Source organism: Rhineura floridana, chromosome 3, assembly GCF_030035675.1.
Source record: "Rhineura floridana isolate rRhiFlo1 chromosome 3, rRhiFlo1.hap2, whole genome shotgun sequence".
In the NCBI taxonomy this organism is placed as follows: domain Eukaryota; kingdom Metazoa; phylum Chordata; class Lepidosauria; order Squamata; family Rhineuridae; genus Rhineura; species Rhineura floridana.
In genome coordinates, this window is record NC_084482.1 from 158,252,513 (window position 1) to 158,272,638 (window position 20,126).

Genomic DNA, 20,126 nt, shown 5'->3' on the forward strand with positions numbered 1-20,126 from the left:
GGGACAGAGAAAAAAGTACTGCCCATCCTTGGGAGAATTCTGAGAATTTGAGACATTAAACGCCTAAAATAAACCAAAGAGGTCTTCAATCTCCCTCTAATTAGTAACCCATCTCTGCATGAAAGAGTCTTTTGAAAGCAAGTTTGGTTCTATATCAGTTCATTACATTCCTGTGATGTTTATAATTGTGGTATGTAAATGTTATGTGCATATTTACCTGGTTTTGGTAAAAACATGACATGCATTTATTTCGTTATAAACTTCTATCCATCTTTCATCCACAAGATGAAAAAATCAAGGCTGGCATAGTTTGCCATGCCATCATGCTCCATGGGTGTGAAATGCTCTACATATTGAAATGCCTGTCCTTCTGTCCTTTCCACTCTGTTGCATGCATCATATAAGCACCTTACCATATTTTACAAAGGATGTCAATTACTGTTGGTTAGCGGTGTGTGTGTGTGCTCTGAAAAGGTGTGTGTGTGTGAGAGAGAGAGAGAGGGAGAGGGAGAGGGAGAGAGAGAGAGAGAGAGAGAGAGAGAGAGAGAGAGAGAGAGATTACCTCTGCACCAGCTGTATTGGCATTACTTGTAGATCAGGCTGCCCCTTGGAATATAACAATCATAGAATCATAAAATAGTGACTCACAATGACTCACTTGAGATTCTTGATTGTATCCAGTGCTGCCATTCCACTCACACAGCAGACTTCCACTTGCACAGCAGAATTACCCCTCCTCTCCTCTTTCTTGCAGCCCCCCTATGCACCCTCAAAATCTGCTGCAGTGGGTTGGGTGGTCCTCTGAAGCAGATTTCGGGGACACATGGGGAAAGGAAAGGAATGGGAAGTCCCATTGCATGAGCAGAACTCCACTCATGCAGCTTTAGGTACAACCCATTAAATTCTTATAGCAAAGCATTTGGCTCCTGCCTTCTTCAACCGCTCGGACATGCAGAGAGAGAGAGAGCTCTGTATGTATGTACATACATATTGGCAAGTTTGGGTTTTTTTTCCTGCTGTCTGTGTTGAGGTACACATCCTTCTTCGTAAAAGCTTGGACCCAAGATCCAAAGTTTTGACATTGTTTAAGGATGATGCTAGCTAGTTTATGTTGCATTCTGGGTTTTTTTAAAATTGTACACAAGCAGAAAGTTTCAACACAGACTCTGTTTCTACACAAAGTAACCTTCCACACTGATAGTAAACTAGTCCTATATACAAACATGTAGTCCACATGATATACAAGTTTTTTACTTAAAAGCCCCGTTTTTCTCCCTCCACATGTTGAGTAAATTTTGGATTTCATTTAGATTCAAGAGGACATTGATCACTTTGCACATTGTTTAGTTGCTTTTGAACAATCAGAAAGGACAACTGAATTGGGGACACTGTTAATGATAGATATTTATTGATTTGTTTATGGCAAGTAAACACCTTTAGTCTACAGAAAGTTAAAACATTTCTTTTGGGGACAACAGGCAGACGTTCTCATATTTTAAATGAAAATCCACATAATGAGACAAAGACACCTGCTTGCTGCAATTTAAAATATTTATTATTATTAATCATTATTTGGAAATAAAGTGAGCCATTGATTCCAAGACAGCTTATTGAAACCCAAGCACTATGAGAATTCTCAGCTGTGGCTTTTCCAAACAAAACCTTGCAGTCACTTTTAGGGCAAAGGATAATAGCAAATGTCTAATTTGCTAAATAGCCATGTCATTTCTCTATGCCCATTTTTCCTATTAATTAGCAACATGGCAGTCCAATCCACCTTAGGCAGCACAGACAAGGCAGCAGTTATTCACAATCCCCTATCATCAAGACAGTCTGAAAGCAGTATTACCAGATGGAAAATGGCTAGATGCCCTGCATAAAAAAGATGTGTCTTCATGGAACCAATATGGATATTGATGGAATACACCTATAAAGGTTGGAGAATACACCAGCAGTAAGTCTCCATACACACTGATGTTACTCATGCTTGTGGGTCAGGCTACTTCTGGATCAATTTGCACATCGCTATTTTGTTCATCATCCTTGATCTTTTCTAAGCAGCAGCAATAGTGATTGGAACATCGTGGTTCTTGCTGCCTATATGACAGGAACCATCCCTTCAGTACATAAAAGGTACATTTTTAGAGACAAAACCCCTTACTCTATCCATTTGACATACAAGCACCAAACTTCCATACTTTTGTAGGCACTTACCAAACCATGTTTGATTTTCTTTTATCCAATAGTGTAGTGGCAAATTCAGAAGTGCAGGGTCCCTTCATGTTAGTCACAGCCACCCCTCCCCCCCTTTTTGCTGCTGGATTGAGAATGAGATCCTTGTTAACATTAGAACAACAACAATAGAAGTCCCTAGCAGCCAACAAGCAAGAAAGGGAAGAGTGTTAGCTACTGAGAAAAGACTTCTCAGTGGCTGACTTACCTCCTTTCACTCTGATTGGCTCCAATCAGCAGTAAAGTGCAAGGAAGCATGTAAGAAGACTCTTCTCAGTGGCTAACACATTCCCCTTTCATGCTGATTGACTTCTAGGATGTTGGAGACATAGGGACCCAGCTGGGAGCCTGCTCCCAAAAAAGTAAAGGGTCTAAGACCCCCTGAGACCCTGGACAACTACACCCCTGCTTTTATCCCTTGCTGCTTCTGCTTAATTTATTTATTTATTTATTTCTGCGATTTATTTATCGCCCATCTGGCTGGAAACCGAGCCACTCTGAGCGATGTACAAAGTCATAATATATAAGTATCACAACATCAAAACAGCAATAAAACTAAAACAACAGGTAAAGGTCACCACAACAAAGTTCAACAAAGCTTCTGGCCCATATAGTCCACAAGGTGCGTCATTTGCGAAACCAAAAGCGACATCTCCTCTCACTCTCAGCATCCAGCATCCAGCGTAGCAAACAGCAAGAGGCGGCACAAACAGGCTTAACTCATAGAGACTGTGTCATTGATTAGGCAATTGTACTGCAGGTCCAGATGTTACTCATGCCATGGGGATCTATATTACTATGGTGAGTTTCCAAGCCCCCTATCTCTTTTGAACAATGCATAGGTGCCCAACCATTCAACGAGTTTTGTGTGTGTGGTATGTGGGTCTGCATGTGTGAAAGTATGGTGTGTACCCGGCAGCCTGTGTGTGTGTGCATGTGTGTGTAAGAGAGAGAAGGGTGTGTGTGCCTGCGTGTGTGCTTGAGAGAGGGAGAGGTATGTGTGGTATGTGTCTGCATATGTGCGAGCGGGTGTGAGATGTCTGTGGTGTGTGCATGTATGTGCATGTGTGAAATGTCCCAACCTATATTTTTGGCCATACCCACCCTGCCATGCGGCCCCCAGTGAAGTTGCAATGGGGTAATGTGGGCTCCTTGTTCTAAACAATAAAGCTAGGGAAGTCTGTGAACTCCTTATGGTGATGCTCTCCTTGGTGAGTATAGCATGTAGACCGGCGTTACTGTTGGGCCTCATGAAACAAAGCACTGACTGAATTATGAAAAGATATGTCCACATGGTAAATTTGAAGAGGTATGTACATGAAGTTATACTAATGCAGTGAACTGCCAGTCCTTGAAGTCCCCTTATCTCCATGGCTTCACCCTTTGTTGGTCCACAGTGCAGGTGGCCTCCATGGTGAATGGACTAGCATAGGCCATGCTGTCCGTATGGCAAGAGTAAATTTCTAAGCCCTCCTTCCTTTGTTTACTTCTCACACTTCCAATTTGCTTCCACATGGACACACCCGTGGAAATACTTTCGTAGGAAGCACTTACCCGTTCTCAGGATTAAAAGGGTAGACCCCAATTCAGCAAAGGATGTGCAGCTGATTATGGCATTGCATTTCTTTTGTTGATGCCCCATAGAGGGAGATGGCCATGACACAGCTAAGGACGTACTCAGAGATAAAGTAGGGATGGAAGAATCTCTCTATTTCAGCTCTCTCAGCATCTGATTTACTCACTCTTAAATTCAGTTCTTCTCATTTCAGCAACAAATTGTGAGGGGTTTTTTTTTTAATCCTCATGAAAATTCTTCAGCATTTTGGTGTGAATTTCATCTAATACATTTTTGTATGCAGTTTTAACTAACATATACATTTTTGCCAACAATTTCTCCAAATATAACACATTTTGTATGTTATTTTCACTAATATATTCATTTTTATGCATATTTTCCCTAATATATGCATTTTTGTAAACATTGTTTTGCTAGAGAACTGCATCACCAAATTTGGATAAATGCACATTTTGAAGGATGGCTGTGTTTTGATTCTCACATTGTTTCAGAAAGTGTGAATTTGATAGATTGGGCTTTAAATGCAGACTGAATCACAATTTTCCTCTACCCCTAGAACTATGCGTGCTATTTGCAAACTTCTTTGGAGCTAGATTGTCAGTTGTAAGCATCAAGACTCACATATGACTATTCTTGCATTCAGATATTTTTATCCCATATTCATCTTTGGCCTACACATGTCTGTTGAGAAACGAAACATCAGAATCATCCTTTTAAAAATACATTTCATTGTAAGCATGTGCAGGTGAGCCTGACCATGTGCCTCTCAAGGGCCACAGTCTTGTGCTTAAAATGAAATCCACATGTCCGTGCATTGCTAAATCTGGACCACAGACCACCAGGAAGGAGCACACCATTGAGAATTACCTACAAAGTAGGTCAGCAAGCAAAGAGTTAAAAGGAGTAGTAATGGGGATATGGATGGAACGTTGAATAGTTTGGGGAAATCATTCAAAGGAATGTAACCAATAAACAGACATGCACACTGGTCATGTCTCATTCCTCTGCCTCCACCTCACCATCCCAAGAAGATCTTCTTGGGTGTTGCTGCTTCTCGTCTACATGGCCTTTGCCTATATTATCTAGCAACCCTAGCAGCAAGCTGCCTTTCCTGCATTCAGACGATTCCTGGAGGTCACAGGGAACAATGGAGTGTGGACGCTCTGAACCCACCAGGTACCTCTTGCCTGGGTGCTGTCGTTTCTCCAAGTTCTCCTCACCTTCCTCTACCTCATCATCCCAGCTTCTCTTGCCAGGGTGCAGTTGTTTGCTGTGGGCCAGGTACCTCTTGCCTGGATGTTGCCTTTTGGATAATTCATTTAGATAAGCTAGCTGGCTGCTAGGGATGTCAGCGTACTGTTCCTGCAAGTACCTCCTGCCTGGATGCTGCCTCTTCTGCAATTCCAGGTAGTGATCAAATTCATCATCTTCTTCTCTTTTCCCAGGGTGCTGACGCTTCATAGTCTCTCCATAAGATTCATCGTCCTCATTTTCCCTTTTCCCAGGGTGCTGCCTCTTTTCTAGATCGTATAGAGATCTTTTTCCAGGGTGCTGCCTTTTTGAGATCCAGTCTAGCTGAGAAGCTCCTGGCTCTGCCCAAGAAAACATATAGCATGAATACACTCTAGAAATATAATTGCTATTGATTGTAAGGGGTGATTATTCAGCTTTAGATAAGGAGCAATTGATCCAACAAACAATATGGACATCTGAACACCAGGGACTTTGTAAGGACTCAGGGGACACTGGCTCATGGCCCTAATTTGCATACAATTTGCACATGCTGATTTATTTGTTGTTGTTATGTGCCTCCAAGTCGATGTATATAATATAATTTATATGTATCTGGGAATTTATATGTATGTGATATGTATTTGGGAAATTAAGATGGTGTGTGGCTGGGATCTCACCAACTGTGTGGTTTGCAATGCACCCAGCTGCTCTATAAGCAAAGTTTAAAAAAAATGTTATTCAGAGTTTTTTGGGGGGGAGGAAGGAACAGGAGAACTAGGGCCCATTGCAAAAGACTCAGAGGCCGGGCACCCTGGGCCACATTGTAACAACACCTTTGTGGAACAAGTACTGTGCACAAATCATGAGTGGAAAAAAATAGGTATGGGACTGTAAATTGGTCAGTGAATGTTAGAAGATTTAGGACTCCATTTAGCAAAAAGCACATCAAATAAGAGAATTCTTGTTAGGTTCTCCAGAGCTGTCACCCACCAATCTGGATAAATAATATTTATTTATTTATTTCATTAAACTTATAGACCGCCCCATAGCCGAAGCTCTCTGGGCGGTTCACAAGACAAGAAATAGCAAAGTACAAGACGTATCAATATAAAACATATAAAAAGTTAAAAATTATTAAAAAATTAAAACAATGTCAGCGTATACTAAACATATTAAATTAAAATTAAAAAGCCTGGGTGAAAAGAAAAGTTTTGACCTGGCGCCGAAAAGATATTAACGATGGCGCCAGGCGTATTTCCTCCGGGTGATCGTTCCACAGTTCGGGGGCCACCACAGAAAAGGCCCTTTTTCCGCGTTGCCATCCTCCGAGCTTCCCTATGAGTAGGAACTCGGAGGAGGGTCTTTGATGATGAACGTAGTGTACGGGCAGGTTCATAACGGGGGAGGCGTTCTAACAGGTATTGTGGTCCTATGCCGTGTAAGGCTTTATAGGTCAAAACCAGCACTTTGAACCGGGCCCGGAAACAAATAGGCAGCCAGTGCAAGCGGGCCAGAGTCGGTGTTATATGGTTGGACCGTCTGGTCCCCGTTAACAATCTGGCCGCTGCATTCTGCACAAGCTGCAGTTTCCGAACCGTCTTCAGAGGCAGCCCCACGTAGAGCGCATTGCAGTAATCTAATTTCGAGGTTACCAGTGCATGAACTACTGAAGCGAGGTTCTCCCTGTCCAGATAGGGGCGCAGCTGGGCCACCAGCCGTAGCTGGTAGAAAGCACCCCGTACCACAGAGGCTATCTGAGCCTCAAGTGACAGGGATGGATCTAAAAGAACTCCCAAGCTACGAACCCGTTCCTTTGGGGGAGTGCAACCCCATCCAGAACAGGTCGAACATCCCCCATCCCATCAGGAGAATCACCCACCAGCAGCATCTCAGTCTTATCTGGATTAAGTCTCAGTTTGTTAGCTCTCATCCAGTCCATTGTCGCAGCTAGACATCGGTTCAGCACACCGACAGGCTCACCTGAAGAAGATGAAAAGGAGAAATAGAGCTGCGTGTCATCAGCATACTGATGGCAACGCACTCCAAAACTCCTGATGACCGCACCCAACGGCTTCATATAGATATTAAAAAGCATGGGGGACAGAACTGACCCCTGTGGGACTCCATATTGGAGATCCCAGGGTGCCGAGCAATGCTCCCCAAGCACTACCCTCTGGAGACGACCCACCAAATAGGAGCGGAACCACTGCCACGCAGTACTGCCCACTCCCAGATCAGTGAGTCGTCCCAGAAGGATACCATGGTCGATGGTATCAAAAGCCGCTGAGAGGTCAAGGAGAATCAGCAGGGTCGCACTCCCCCTGTCTGCCTCCCGACAAAGGTCATCATACAGGGCGACCAAGGCTGTCTCCGTGCCGAACCCAGGTCTAAAACCCGACTGAAATGGATCCAGATAATCGGTGTCATCCAAGAGTGTCTGGAGCTGGTTGGCAACCACTCGTTCTAGGACCTTGCCCAGGAATGGAACATTAGCTACTGGCCTATAGTTGTTAAAGTTTTCCGGGTCCAGGGACGTTTTCTTCAGGAGTGGTCTCACTATCGCCTCTTTCAGGAGGCCAGGGACCACTCCCTCCTGCAGTGAAGCATTAATCACTGCCCTGGCCCAGCCGGCTGTTCCATTCCTGCTAGCTTTTATTAGCCAAGAAGGGCAAGGATCCAATTTAGAAGTAGTCGCACGCACCAGTCCAAGCACCTTGTCAACGTCCTCAAGCTGTACCAACTGAAACTCATCCAAAGAATTAGGACAAGACTGCGCGCTGGACACCTCATTCGATTCAACTGCTGCAACATTGGAGTCTAAGTCCAAGAAGCTCATTTGGTCCATATACTGTTGATTCCTTTCTCCTATATATACTGTACAGAGGAGGTACCACTATCCCTGTGCCTTTGAAACAGGTACTGTTCCAGGCTAGTACTCCAAATGGCTCTATTTCAACTCCTGACTTAATTATTGCTGCACAATTCTTTCATGTTGTTCCAACTCTGCATGCAGTCTCACCTTTTTGCACAGAGATATTTTGGTTTTGTCGACTTCCCTGACATCATCATATTAGTGCTGTTATCTCTTTGAACTAGTGTTTCATTTAACTTAAGCTTTTGATTCCTGACTCCCTGGCAGGGATGGGGGAGAAATTCAGCTCAGTTTGCATTTCAAGCCAAATCTTTCAAATTCACACTTTCTGAAACAACATGAGAACTGAAACACAGCCATTCTCTTATCCAAATTTTGTGATACTGTTCTCCCATCAAGCAATGTTTATAAAAATGCATGTATAAGGGGAAAGTTTACATAAAAATGTATTAGTGAAAATAACATGCAAAATGCATTATATTAGGAGAAACTGCTTCAAAAATGTGTACATTAGTCCAAACTGAGTTAAAAATGAGTTTAGTGGGAGAAATTCTCACTAAAATGCTGAAGAATTTTCATGAGGATTTTAAAAAATCTGCAAATTTCTGCAGAACCGAAATTAAGATTGGGAGAATGAGAAACTAACAGAAATTGACCAATCTTTCCATCTCTACTCACTGGATACTATGGGTGGCAAAGGAGGACAAAATATTTGCAATAATTGGTTAGGGGGTTGGGGTCCGGAAGGAGGAGGATTTGCAGAGGTGTCTGCTCGACGCAGGGCCGGCATGCAGGGGCCCTTGGGCATCAGCTTGCCCTGGCCCCCCGGTGTGTGTGTGTGCGTGTGTGCATACGTGTGCACGCGCACCCCTGCGCACCCCCCATGGCCCCCCTACCTGTCTAGTCTTTACCATTGCCCTTAATGAAGATGGTGGCCGTGGTTTCCCTAAGGGGAATGAAGCCTCTGCTGCCGTCTTTGGTGATGGCACATGTGCGTGCTATGTGTCAACCAGGGGCATCACTACTGGGGTGCGGAGGGTGCGGACCGCACCCGGGTGACACCCTGAGGGGGGTGACACCCAGAGCCGCCCCGCCCTGCGCCGTTGCCCAGCAAAGGAGCTGAGAGGCACTCCGGGTCAGCGCAGCCAACTCCTCCTCGGAGGCGGGCAGGCGAGACGGAAAGCAGGCGCCCTCTCACTTGCGGTGAAGCCGGCACGGGCCTTCCACCACCAGCTTGGAGCACGTGCGCCGGAGGTCCGCAGCCCCCCACACTCCCGCTAGTGACACCGCTGCCATCAGCTAAGATGGCAGCAGTGGCTTCAGTACCTTAGGAAAGCTGCGGCCGCCATCTTCATTAAAGGCAATGCTAAAAAGCTGGCTGACAGGTAAGTGGGGGGCGTGGGAGGCACGGATCATGGAGGGCCCCTCAGGGGCTCCTGTAGCTCTGGGGCCCTCAGGCCAGTGCCCAACCTGGCCGCCCTTTAGAACCGGTCCTGGCTCAACGCATCAGTATTAGTAGGGATATAGTGAATGTACTGAAGGAATAAAAAATATGGAGTCTTCTTTGGCAATTAGTAGAAAAGAGAATTTCCCTGCCCTAGACTAAACATTGACATTCAGACAATGTGCAACACAATTGTGGTGCGGTCCATATCCCGAAAATGGGTTACACACAGCTAATGTTAGCTAATGTTAAACCATCACATTCAGAAGTACTGAATGTAAGTTCAGCACTCATGACTCACAATCCCTGAGTGCTATAGTGCTCAGATTCTGTTTTCCGGCTTCCCATAGCATCTGGTTGGCCAACATGAGAACAGAAAGCTGGACTTGATGGGCCATTGGCCTGATCCAGCAAGGCTCTTCTTATGTTCTTGTTAATGCCCTTGTTGGTAAGGAACAATCTCCTCATGGCATGTGGCTCCTCAGAACAAGAATGTCTTCATCCTTCATTAATCCAGACCCTATTTAGATGGGGAAGAAGGGGACAACTTCAGGTCCATGTATAGACCTATTTTATTATATTCTTGTTCCCCCTTCCCTTCCTACTTTTCTTTCTTTTTACAAAGGACATAACTTGACTTTGTGTCGTCTTTACAGTGGGCTAACTTAGGGATATTTCATTGTGCCTTCTCTCTCATGCTATATACACACCATACATTTAAAGCACTTAACTTCCCAGAAAGAATTCTGGGAACTATCTTTCACTCCTCACAGAGTTACAGTTCCCAGCATCCTTAACAAAGTACAGTTCCCAGGATTCTTTGGGGGAAGTCATGTGCTTTGAATGAGCTTTACATATTTATTTTATTATTTACTTTATTGATTATTATTTATTTATTTATTTATTTTATTACATTATTAGACCGCCCTATAGCAATAAGCTCCCAGGGCGGTGTACAGCATAATAAAACAGGTTAAAATACAAGTGGATGTAAATACAATACACAATAAATTTATATCCCACCCTTCCTTCTAGAAGGAGCCCAGGGGCAGCAAACAAAACACTAAAAGCACTTTAAAACACCTTAAAAATGAAAGACTTTAAAACATATTAAAACAAAACATCTTTAAAAATATTAAAGTAAAACATCTTAAAAAAAGAATCTTAAAAAGCAATTCCAACACAGAAGCAGACTGGGATAAGGCCTCTACTAAAAAGCTTGTTGAAAGAAGAAAGTCTTCAATAGATGCCAAAAAAATAACAGAGATGGTGCTTGCCTAATATTTAAGGGAGGGAATTCCAAATATATGGTGTGTACTCAGTTTCAGTGCTCCCACAGCCCTAGGTATGCTGTGCATTCATTAGTGAACTGAAAATAATAATTTTAAAGATACTTTGTTAAACAGGGGAAGGGCTATAGTTCAGTTTTAGGGCGTATGTTTTACATGCAAAGGTCCAAAATTCAATCTTTGGAAAAGACTATTGCCTGGAATCCTGGAGAGCTAATGCTAGTCTATGTCATCAGTACTGAGCTAGATGATACCAAATGGCCTGACTCAGTATAAGGCAGATTCCTTTATTCCCAATGGCCTCAGTGACTCCAGAATTTATTTATGTATTTTTTACAACATTTCTATACCACTTTCTTGTTAAGAAAAACCTCAAAGAAGTTTACAGAAGGAATTAAAACAATAATTTTTTTGGCAAAAACACTTAAAGACAGAAAATAATAAAACCAACAATAAGTTAAAAACAGATAAAAAGCATAACAACCTCTACATGCCTCGGTAGGCTTGCCTAAACAAAACTGTTTTTAGCAGGTGCCGAAATGAATACAATAAAGGCGTCTGCCTAATGTCAACAGGCAGGGAGTTCCAAAGCATAGGTGCTGCCACACTAAAGGATCTATTTCTATGTAGCACCCATAACATGGAAAGCACACCTGGAACTTGGCCTGGTAGCCAATTGACAACCAGTGCAGATTTCAGAGCAGAGATATTATGTGCTGATAGGGTCTCACTCATGTCAGCAATTGTGCTGCAGCATTCTGCAGCCCCTGGGTCAGGTGGTGCTGCATGGGGGATTTCTGTGACCTTGGCTGACTGGCTGCCAGGATTTTTTTTTAGTTTTGGTTAGGAATTGTGAGTGGTTGTGGGATGCTGAGTTTTCTGTCTTACTCATAGGAATCTTCTTGTGGTTGGTATGGTATTGCATTTAGGAAATCATCACTGTCTTTTCTTTTTCTTTCGCATTTTGCATTTCATTTACCTCTGACCTTACTCCCTTACATCCATAGAAGCAACAACATTGGTTCCATGTGGTCAGCTCAACACCCTTAAACCCACCGATGATGCACCTTGTTATTTGCATGACAGTTTGTTTCTTGCCCAGTAGTGATAAAACAAGCAATACTGGGAAGCAATTGCTCCCAACCTACTGCCTGTGAAGGTAGACCAAACCATGTGTGTTTTTCCCCTTTCAATTATTACTCACTGGAATTGAGTTGGTTGTCAAAGTGAGTTTATAGCAGCCCACAGGGCAGACAGAAAAGGATAGAAAATTTCCTTCCTCTTTCTCATTTCTCAAACCTCTTTCTGAAGTGAGGGTCAAGTCTGTAAAGAAGTTTGGAGCAGCCACGTTAAAAGGCAGGGGCAGGATATTCCAGGTAGGGGGTTGCCAACCCTGCTTTGATATGGATATGTTTGCAGAGGATACCTAGTCAAGCTTTACCAACAGCACAATCCAAACCATATCTACTCAGAAGTAAATTCTGTGGAGTTCTATGGGGCTTAGTCCCTTAGTAAGTGTGCTTAGAATTGCAGTCTTCAGGAGCATCCATCTGTACTCCTGAGTTCTCCCATCTAACATCTCCACAACACTAGGCTCCTTTCTTCCTACAATGGCCTTCTGGTGACTGGCCTGGCCTGAGAGCACTTAATCCCTTCCTGCGAGAAGCAAGTAGGCTAGATTAAATGTTCCCTACCAGGCTCCCTAAACAGGTGAGAAGGAATGGTCTCATCAGTTCAGCTGGACCCAGGAACACCATCTTTTGGCTAAGATTTCAATCTTAATTTCCAATCAGATAAATGTTTTTGTTTGAATTGTGTGCTCAAACAACTGTGGTTAATGCTTAATGTATCATGCTTAATGACATCACCAGTACCCACCCTGTGACATCACTAGGGCCTGCATCTTGACATCACTAGGGCCCGCGCCTTGACATCACTAAGACCTACTCCCATGACATCAGTAGGATCTGCCCCTGAAATCTCAGGGTTTGGGATGCTTCTGACCTGGCAACCCCAAGTATGCGTCATTAAGGGAACTCTCCAAAGTCCCCCTCCCAGCCCAGTAGGGCTTTATGGAGGGATGTTGCCACCACCACATATACAGCCTAGCCACCCACACAGGCCTAGGTGGAAAGGGGAGGAGAAAGATCACTGCTCCAACCTGAAGCTGGTGCAGCAGTCAGGGCCAATGCTGTCACATGACGACAGTTGAGCCAGCTTGGGATCCAAGAACTCCTCAGCCCAGTTCATCCCCACCCCACCTCCACCCCTGGAAAGCCTTGTTTAGATACTTCCACCCACTTACTCCAAGTCAGCAGAGTGATGCTAGCAAGAACTCAGTGGAAGCTGGCAGGGATTGGAGAGGGACTCCTCCACACAATTGAAACCCCACCCCCAACTAAGGAGATTGGATTGTTGTGTAAATTATATTGTTGTCTGGATAGGCTTGCTAAAAAATTTTTTTAAAGTTTTTAGCAGGTGTCTAAAACAGTATAGCAAGAGTGCCTGCCTAAAGTGAATAATTGTAGTCAGAAGCAGGTGACCCATCATAAAGTCACAGCACTAGAACAGATCAATCTCTCATGCATAGACAGATTAACCAATGGAGTCTTCTAGCATTAGCATATATATAGTGTCTCTCTTCAAATGTCTTTGACACTTTTGTTTTGGCTTATGGTACTTTGGCTTCTCCAAATTGCTATCCTGTGCTCCTGCACACACAATGCCTAGTTCTACATCTACCCTATTTAAATTTTCATCAGGTTTTTTTTGTCTTCATCCCAGCCTCAGCACTCAGCCAATCCTAATCCAAAAATATAGCTATGTCGAAGAGGTCCTTCCCATGTGTCTCCAGCAGAAATGTGATTGACATTGTATTATTAGGAGGACTGGCAGCTTTTCAGCCCCTGCTGTAAAGGTCCACTCCTTCTGTTGCATGAGGGCAATCCAGCAGCCACATTATCTGGAGTGGGAGGACTGCTTGAAAGACAGCCCTGCCCGCATCTTGTAGCCTTTCAGAATCATACATCTGTTCTGAGCCTGCTTAGAGTTGTTTCCTTGAAGGCCACATCTCATAGCTTTTAGCATGTTCCAGTAACCAAAGAAGCAAAATTGAATCTTTCCTATTTTTAAGAGCTTTCTTTGTTAGTATTTGTTTTGTGGCCTTGCAAGAGAGAGAGAAAGAAAGAGACAGCAATCAAGCTTTTTTACTTTTTACTTAATCATTTTGCATTTATTTTTGTGAATTGGGGAACTGGGAGAGGAATGGTAGATGGTTTCTGTACATGTTGCAACAAATTCTATATTAACCATTTCCCCGCACTCACTCATTAAAAGATGCAGCAGCTTCGGGGGGGGGGCAGGGCAGGTTGATACAGTTCCAGAGTATTTTCCAGAGTATTTCCAGAAAAGGTATGTAGATTTGCTTCCAACAACCCCTTCCCGTAGCTTATGTTCAGAATATCTTGAATGTAAGGTAGAGGAAAACGCTGCTGCTATTGTTTCTTGCTTGCTTTTTTGTGAGTTTGTCAGTGAATTTCTAAAATGAAATGCTTGGACTCTATGCCTGTCTGGATATCACACTGACTAATTCCACATCCTTCCCCAAACCTGGAAGATATTCTCCCTAATCTCAGACATAAGAGACTGAATAAGATTACTCTGGTGTGATGTACTCTGCACATGAGCAGAGATTCTTACTTCATACTTTCAGGACTGAGCCATGCATTGTAAATATACTCTGCTGTGTCCTCAGCTCTGATGTGCCCTGGCTTAAACAAAACAATCATATATATTTTTTATTGGTTGGAATAATTGGTTTTAATTTAGAGGAAAAAGTGTTCTGGATAATGAAAAGTTACACTGATTTTGGGGGGGAGGAAAACTGCATGCAGCTGGAAGCAAGTGTTCGTCAAGTTTTAATTTTTTTGTGTTTGTTTAGATTTTTAGCAATTGATGTGTAGGTGTAATCAATACATGAATTCAAAAGCATATGTCATGTGGTATAGCTTAATTTCTAAATAAGAGTTATGGAGTCAATCTTGTCTGAAAATCATACTTAGAGCCTCTCACATGGAAGCTCTTCCCCTGCTCATAATGAGGAGACTATGATGCTCTGCACATGTAGAGTGGCACACTGTGGAATGGCACACTGTACAAGTCCTACTGTGATGAAACAGCAAGGTTGGAAATTGCAGCCCTTCCAAGTCAAACTATTACCAGCCACCACTGCTGTTAAGCCTACACCGTCCACAACATCCAACTGCCCTTTCCCGACAATCACTGTGTCCTAAGCTCACACAGGTCACTAAATATATTACAACTGCAAAGCACCTAGAGATCTACCAGTAGATTCCAATCTATCTACTGCCCATCCCAGATCTATACTGATTGGCAGTAGCTCTCCAGGGTTTTAGACAGAAGTTTTTCCCAACCCTACCTGGAGATGCCAGAGATTGAACCAGAGACTTTTGATTATAGTATGCAAATACTGAATGTAATAGTATCTCTTTGCCAGAGAGGCCAGTGAATAAATTTTCCCTATCTCAGGAACCTGCAATTGAGAAAGGTGCCCCTTGATTCTTACTTTCCCTATAACTCAAACCCCGTTGAGGACCTTTATGGGAAGAAAAGTGGCATATAAATAAATGCAGAGATGAACTTCAGCTACTAGGTTGCTGCATTTACCTTTGTTGGAATCTTCTTCATCATCTTCTGCCTTCTGGAAAATGGATCTCAAGATGATTCTTTCTGCCCTTTGGAAGATGTCATCCAGATGGCTCTGTTCCTCATTCTCACTTTCCTCTGGAAATGGCTGCCCAACATTGACACAGACACTGGTGAAAGTCAGGGAGAGCAGGAGCAGGAGCAGATGGGCTGATGTCATTGTGGGACCAAAGGTCCTGCAAGTAAAATAGGATGGTAGAGAATGGAACAAATTCGGAAATGAATGCAGCATTCCTAATAACTAAGAGAAACACAGTATATCCAGGAGTTAAATGTAAACTTTTCAGCCGTAATCCAGTTCTGCTGACATTGCCCATGGAAATGATTACTTGTTCCTTCTAATTTTCTAGAAGTTCTCTCAGTTTGCTTGAAGGTCTTCAAATGAATTTGCATGTTTGCCCTTTGAGCAAACATGAGGGCTGACTCAGTATGAGAATAAATGCTGGTGGTGTTTTAACATTTTCATTTAATGATGAATATCTAATTCCTAGCAGTGATCTACAGCTTTTCAAGTGACTAAAGATCTAACACTAGGGAACCTACATATATCTAAAGTCATATATAAAACCTTTGTTTCCAAACATCAGCTTAGATTTTGGTTCATAATATACATAGAAACATGCACGTGCTTAAAATAGAGTATAGGATGTAATTATTACAGCTTGCCTAAAATGTATTCCTTTCTTAAAGGTCTGTTTTAAATCAGCACAACATTTTCCCAACTTTAATCAAAATCCATTTTTATTTATACTTTTAACCAAATATTTTCCAACACATTCAACACATATTAAAAGAAACCCTTTCATGAAAACTTTGCCTTTATCTTTTATATTTTGTCTAATAACTTAATAAAATGCATTTTAGCATGCTGGCAAAGAAAGCTGAAACATAACATTATATTTTTCAATATAAAGCCAACCTGTTTATTTTTATTTTAATCTGGCAAGCTAACAATTGTAATTTTAAGGCATCTCCTTCCATCAAATCAATGTTGCTGACAAAATAGAGTTTACCTCTTTAAAATATGCCTTACTAGTAATCAAAATACCCACCTTCTTATTTAAAGTTTATAAAACAATAACTCAAATTCAGAGCAAGTATTTCCCTTCAGTAAACATCAGAATTTTATAATGATGAACAACTTAATTGAATAACAGCTGTATACTAGCATACCAACTTGTGAGATGCTGCCTAGTTTTAGTCTTCCTAAGAAGGAAATCTTATCGCCCAGACAGCCCGGCAATGAAATCTAAATGGGAATTACCTTTGTCCTGATGCTTTATTCCTTTGCTGAGGTTTCCAAAGAGTTTTTTCAGCTCACTGTGTTTCTGCAGCTAGTCACACGTCTGAGCTTCAAAATTGTCCTTCCTTCTTTGAATCACATGAGCTATCCAACAGAACTGCTGCTGAGTTCTCTTTGGTGGGTTAGTTCTTGCCTTCTTATACAGTGCTGTCTCTGGACCCATTATGCAAATAGTTGTGAGGTAATGTTTGTGATGTGTTCTGTTCCCCCCCCCATCCCTTTTCATGGATGTCAGTGATCTGAAATTGCATGCATGTTAAAATTGTCAGTTTGCTGACCTCACAATTCTATTTTTTGTTGTTTCAGAAAATGGCATAAAATAAGAAAATCCCTGTCTTATATAAAAAGCTGATGAGCTTTGGGTTAGGGAAGTATTCTGAGTCAAATCTGAAGGACATTATCATTGAGATGCAAAATGAGAAAAATAAATAGCATAGAAACTGTAGATATACAACTTCTCAAAGAGAGGGGTTACACACACTGCAGATTTTCAGTTCTTCAATTGCCTATGGAACGGGAAATTACCCCCACGTGATGAGGCAATTCCTCGCAGCTCACTGATGTGCAATGCACTCTCTGTACCAAGGGTTGTATCCAACTAAATTCTACTCTTGTAAAAATTGGTCTTCTAACATGCCACCCAATATAATGTCTGAACAAACCCCAACACTGGAATAAAATTAAAGCTTTTCAAACTTTTGTTTTAACCTGTATCGTTTCTTTTTTTAAAAAAAAATGCAGTAACATTCTGCATCTGGACTATTCACCTCTGGTAAAGCTCTGATTAGAAACTTTGCTGCATTTTGTTAAATTCTCTTTGACTATATGTTGAGGTTGAGATGATTAAAAAGTGTCAGCTCGGGATCTAATGCTGTGTGCAGGTATAGAGGAAGAAATGTTGCATGCTGCAAGCTAGGGTAGAGGTCTAGATGTAATAATCTCTCCTTGTGCTACTGTTGTCTCCCAAATGGATTCGTTGACCGGTGCACAGTACAGCCAAATGACCACACCCAGGTTGAAGGGTCCAACAAGTTTTATTTCGTTCTGGCCAGAAAGAGGTGCAAGGCGAAGATTCGCAAAACAAGCACACCCCTTATGGGGGTGCTACACTTTCATACAAGCAAAAATTCGTGGCACATTCTAATTGGCCTCTTAGTGCCAACTTGTCACCTTTCCATTGGTCGATCTTCTAACTATGCCCTCCACTTCTTATGCACACGGCACATTAATTTCTCCACCCATATCTGCATTCCAAGTTAGGCATTACAGCAGCAGTTTCCAAGCACGTATTGTACTGATAAGCTTCAGACAGCATGTAACTTCTCTAGGCCTCATAAAATTTAGTTTCTCTTCTGTTTTTTTTCTTTACAGCAGCAGTTTCCAAGCACGTATTGTACTGATAAGCTTCAGACAGCATGTAACTTCTCTAGGCCTCATAAAATTTAGTTTCTCTTCTGTTTTTTTTCTTAAAAATGCTTGCTCTCAGTCATCATATCCCCCCTTTGAGACTCGAGTCCATTACTTAATAAATTCGCAGTTCTCACTTATCTGGCCCATTCGTAAGACTGCTTCAGCTTCTTTGTGATTTCTCTCCACTGGGCCTTCTGCTAGTTGCTGCAAGGTCATTACCTTTTGTCTCATCATGTTTCTAGGCTTACAAATCTGCAAAGCAGCAGTGCAAAAGGGTAAGCATTGTACACAACAACATATCATTACACCAACTATAATTAAAAATACAACAATTACAAACATTTGTCTTAACCAAGTAAAATTGGGAAGCCATGACGTTAAGCATGAAAAATCCATTCCCTCTTCTTGCCCAATATTCCGTACTAGGTGCTGTAGCCCTTGAATGTCTTCCTCTATTTGTTTAGAATGGTCAAACAGATTAAAGCAACACATCCCTTTAACAACTTCACACCCTATGTTCAATCTCAGGAACAAATAATCAGTAGCAGCTCGATTCTCTAGGGTTCCTTCTCTAAGGCTTTTAACATCTGAGGCTAGATCCTTAAGCGCTTGTGATGTGAAATTCAAACCTTTGGCCATCGAGCACGCCAATTTTTTTATCATGTTAAAATTCATGGCTGCCGCTACCCCTGGAGTAAAGAATGCTGCTGAAATCATTTCACTATCAGATTTCAGGTTAACATTTGAATTACATTCCGGGGTTAGATGTATTACTGATCTCTTTCTTCGCCCTTTTTCTTCAAGGGTCAGTATTTCTTGTTTATGTGCCTCTCCTTGTTTCTTTGTGGGCAAGGCTAGGGACAGCCTCCCTATAGCACAGGGTCCTCCAGTGCAATTTGCTGGTATATAAGAAAACACTTGACTTCCACATACAAGGAACCTACCTGAAGGGAGGGGAACATGTCCATAAAAGTAGCTTCCCTGCTGTACCTTGGTACAATGTAGACCATTCCTGTGATTTGATTCAGTCAGATTGAGACAATGGGGGACTTTAGAGGTGCAATTCACAAACACCACACAATCCGTTGGATTTGGGGTGGTTCCTTTAATTCGTAGTCTAATCATGTGCTTACTTTTCTCATAGATGGGGTTACCCCATCGACTCATGGTGTCAAACCCTGTATCCACCTCAAACTCTTTGAACAGAGCATATTTCTTAATAATGTGTGGATTAGTAGGCACCGCCCACAGACATGTTCTAAAGTTCTCTTCCATGGAACCTCCCCCCTGCAAACAAAACACGCTTGTATTCAAAACATTCTTTGGTAAAAACATCCATACATTCTGGTTTTGTTCATAGGGAGTGTAAAAGTACCCCATAACTTTCCCCCAAACCAGTCCCAAAAAGACAACATACTGAAACATTTGGCTCATGCTTGCTTTTTAAACAGGAACTTTAGGTCCTCCACAGGCTCTACTGTCCACCTCTGTCCTTTTGTGACTGCTTCCGGTGCGTCACTCTCAGGGGGTCCTTCTCGTTCAGGTGGGGCTGCCTTCACTCGGGTGTAGTGGATCCACGGCTTGACACCTTGTACCTTCACCGCTGTGTAAGTGGCAAGTAAAACCGTCACTGGTCCCCTCCACTTCGGCTTTAATGGCTCGTCCTTCCACGTCCTGATATACACCTGGTCTCCCGGCTGAAAGGAATGGACTGGCGCCTCCAATGGCAACGGCAAACGGTCTTGGACGTATCTGTGAAGAGAAGATAACACAGCAGACAGAGAAGACAAATACTGCTGTACCCACAACCCCCCTGTTACATGCATTTGTGTACCCTGCATCACCACTGGATTCCTTGGGTATGGTTTGCCATATAAAAGCTCAAATGGGCTAACTCCTAACCTGGCTCTTGGTGACACCCTAACTCTCAACAATGCTAAGGGCAATGCATCTGGCCACTTGAAATTCCCTTCCTGTCAAATCTTTGCCAATTGTCTTTTCAGAGTTTGGATTCATCTTTTCCACTTGCCCGCTGGATTGGG

General features: G+C 42.6%; 1 protein-coding gene across 4 annotated transcripts; it reads right to left on the minus strand.

Annotated features, from left to right (window-relative positions):
- Window positions 1-1,397: 1,397 nt before the first annotated feature.
- TRH (thyrotropin releasing hormone) lies at window positions 1,398-16,807 on the minus strand. 4 transcript variants are annotated; one of them, XM_061618468.1, is made up of 3 exons: window positions 16,636-16,807; window positions 15,333-15,547; window positions 1,398-5,400 (listed from the first exon to the last, which is right to left on the minus strand). In XM_061618468.1, the coding sequence occupies exons 2-3, from the start codon at window positions 15,529-15,531 to the stop codon at window positions 4,805-4,807; spliced, it is 795 nt and encodes a 264-aa protein (XP_061474452.1). In that variant the 5' UTR covers window positions 15,532-15,547; window positions 16,636-16,807; the 3' UTR covers window positions 1,398-4,804. The 4 variants fall into 4 exon arrangements, with proteins under 4 accessions (XP_061474452.1, XP_061474455.1, XP_061474453.1 ...); XM_061618471.1 differs by lacking the exon at window positions 16,636-16,807 and adding an exon at window positions 16,549-16,614; XM_061618469.1 differs by lacking the exon at window positions 16,636-16,807 and adding an exon at window positions 16,545-16,609.
- Between the last annotated feature and the right edge of the window lie 3,319 nt (window positions 16,808-20,126).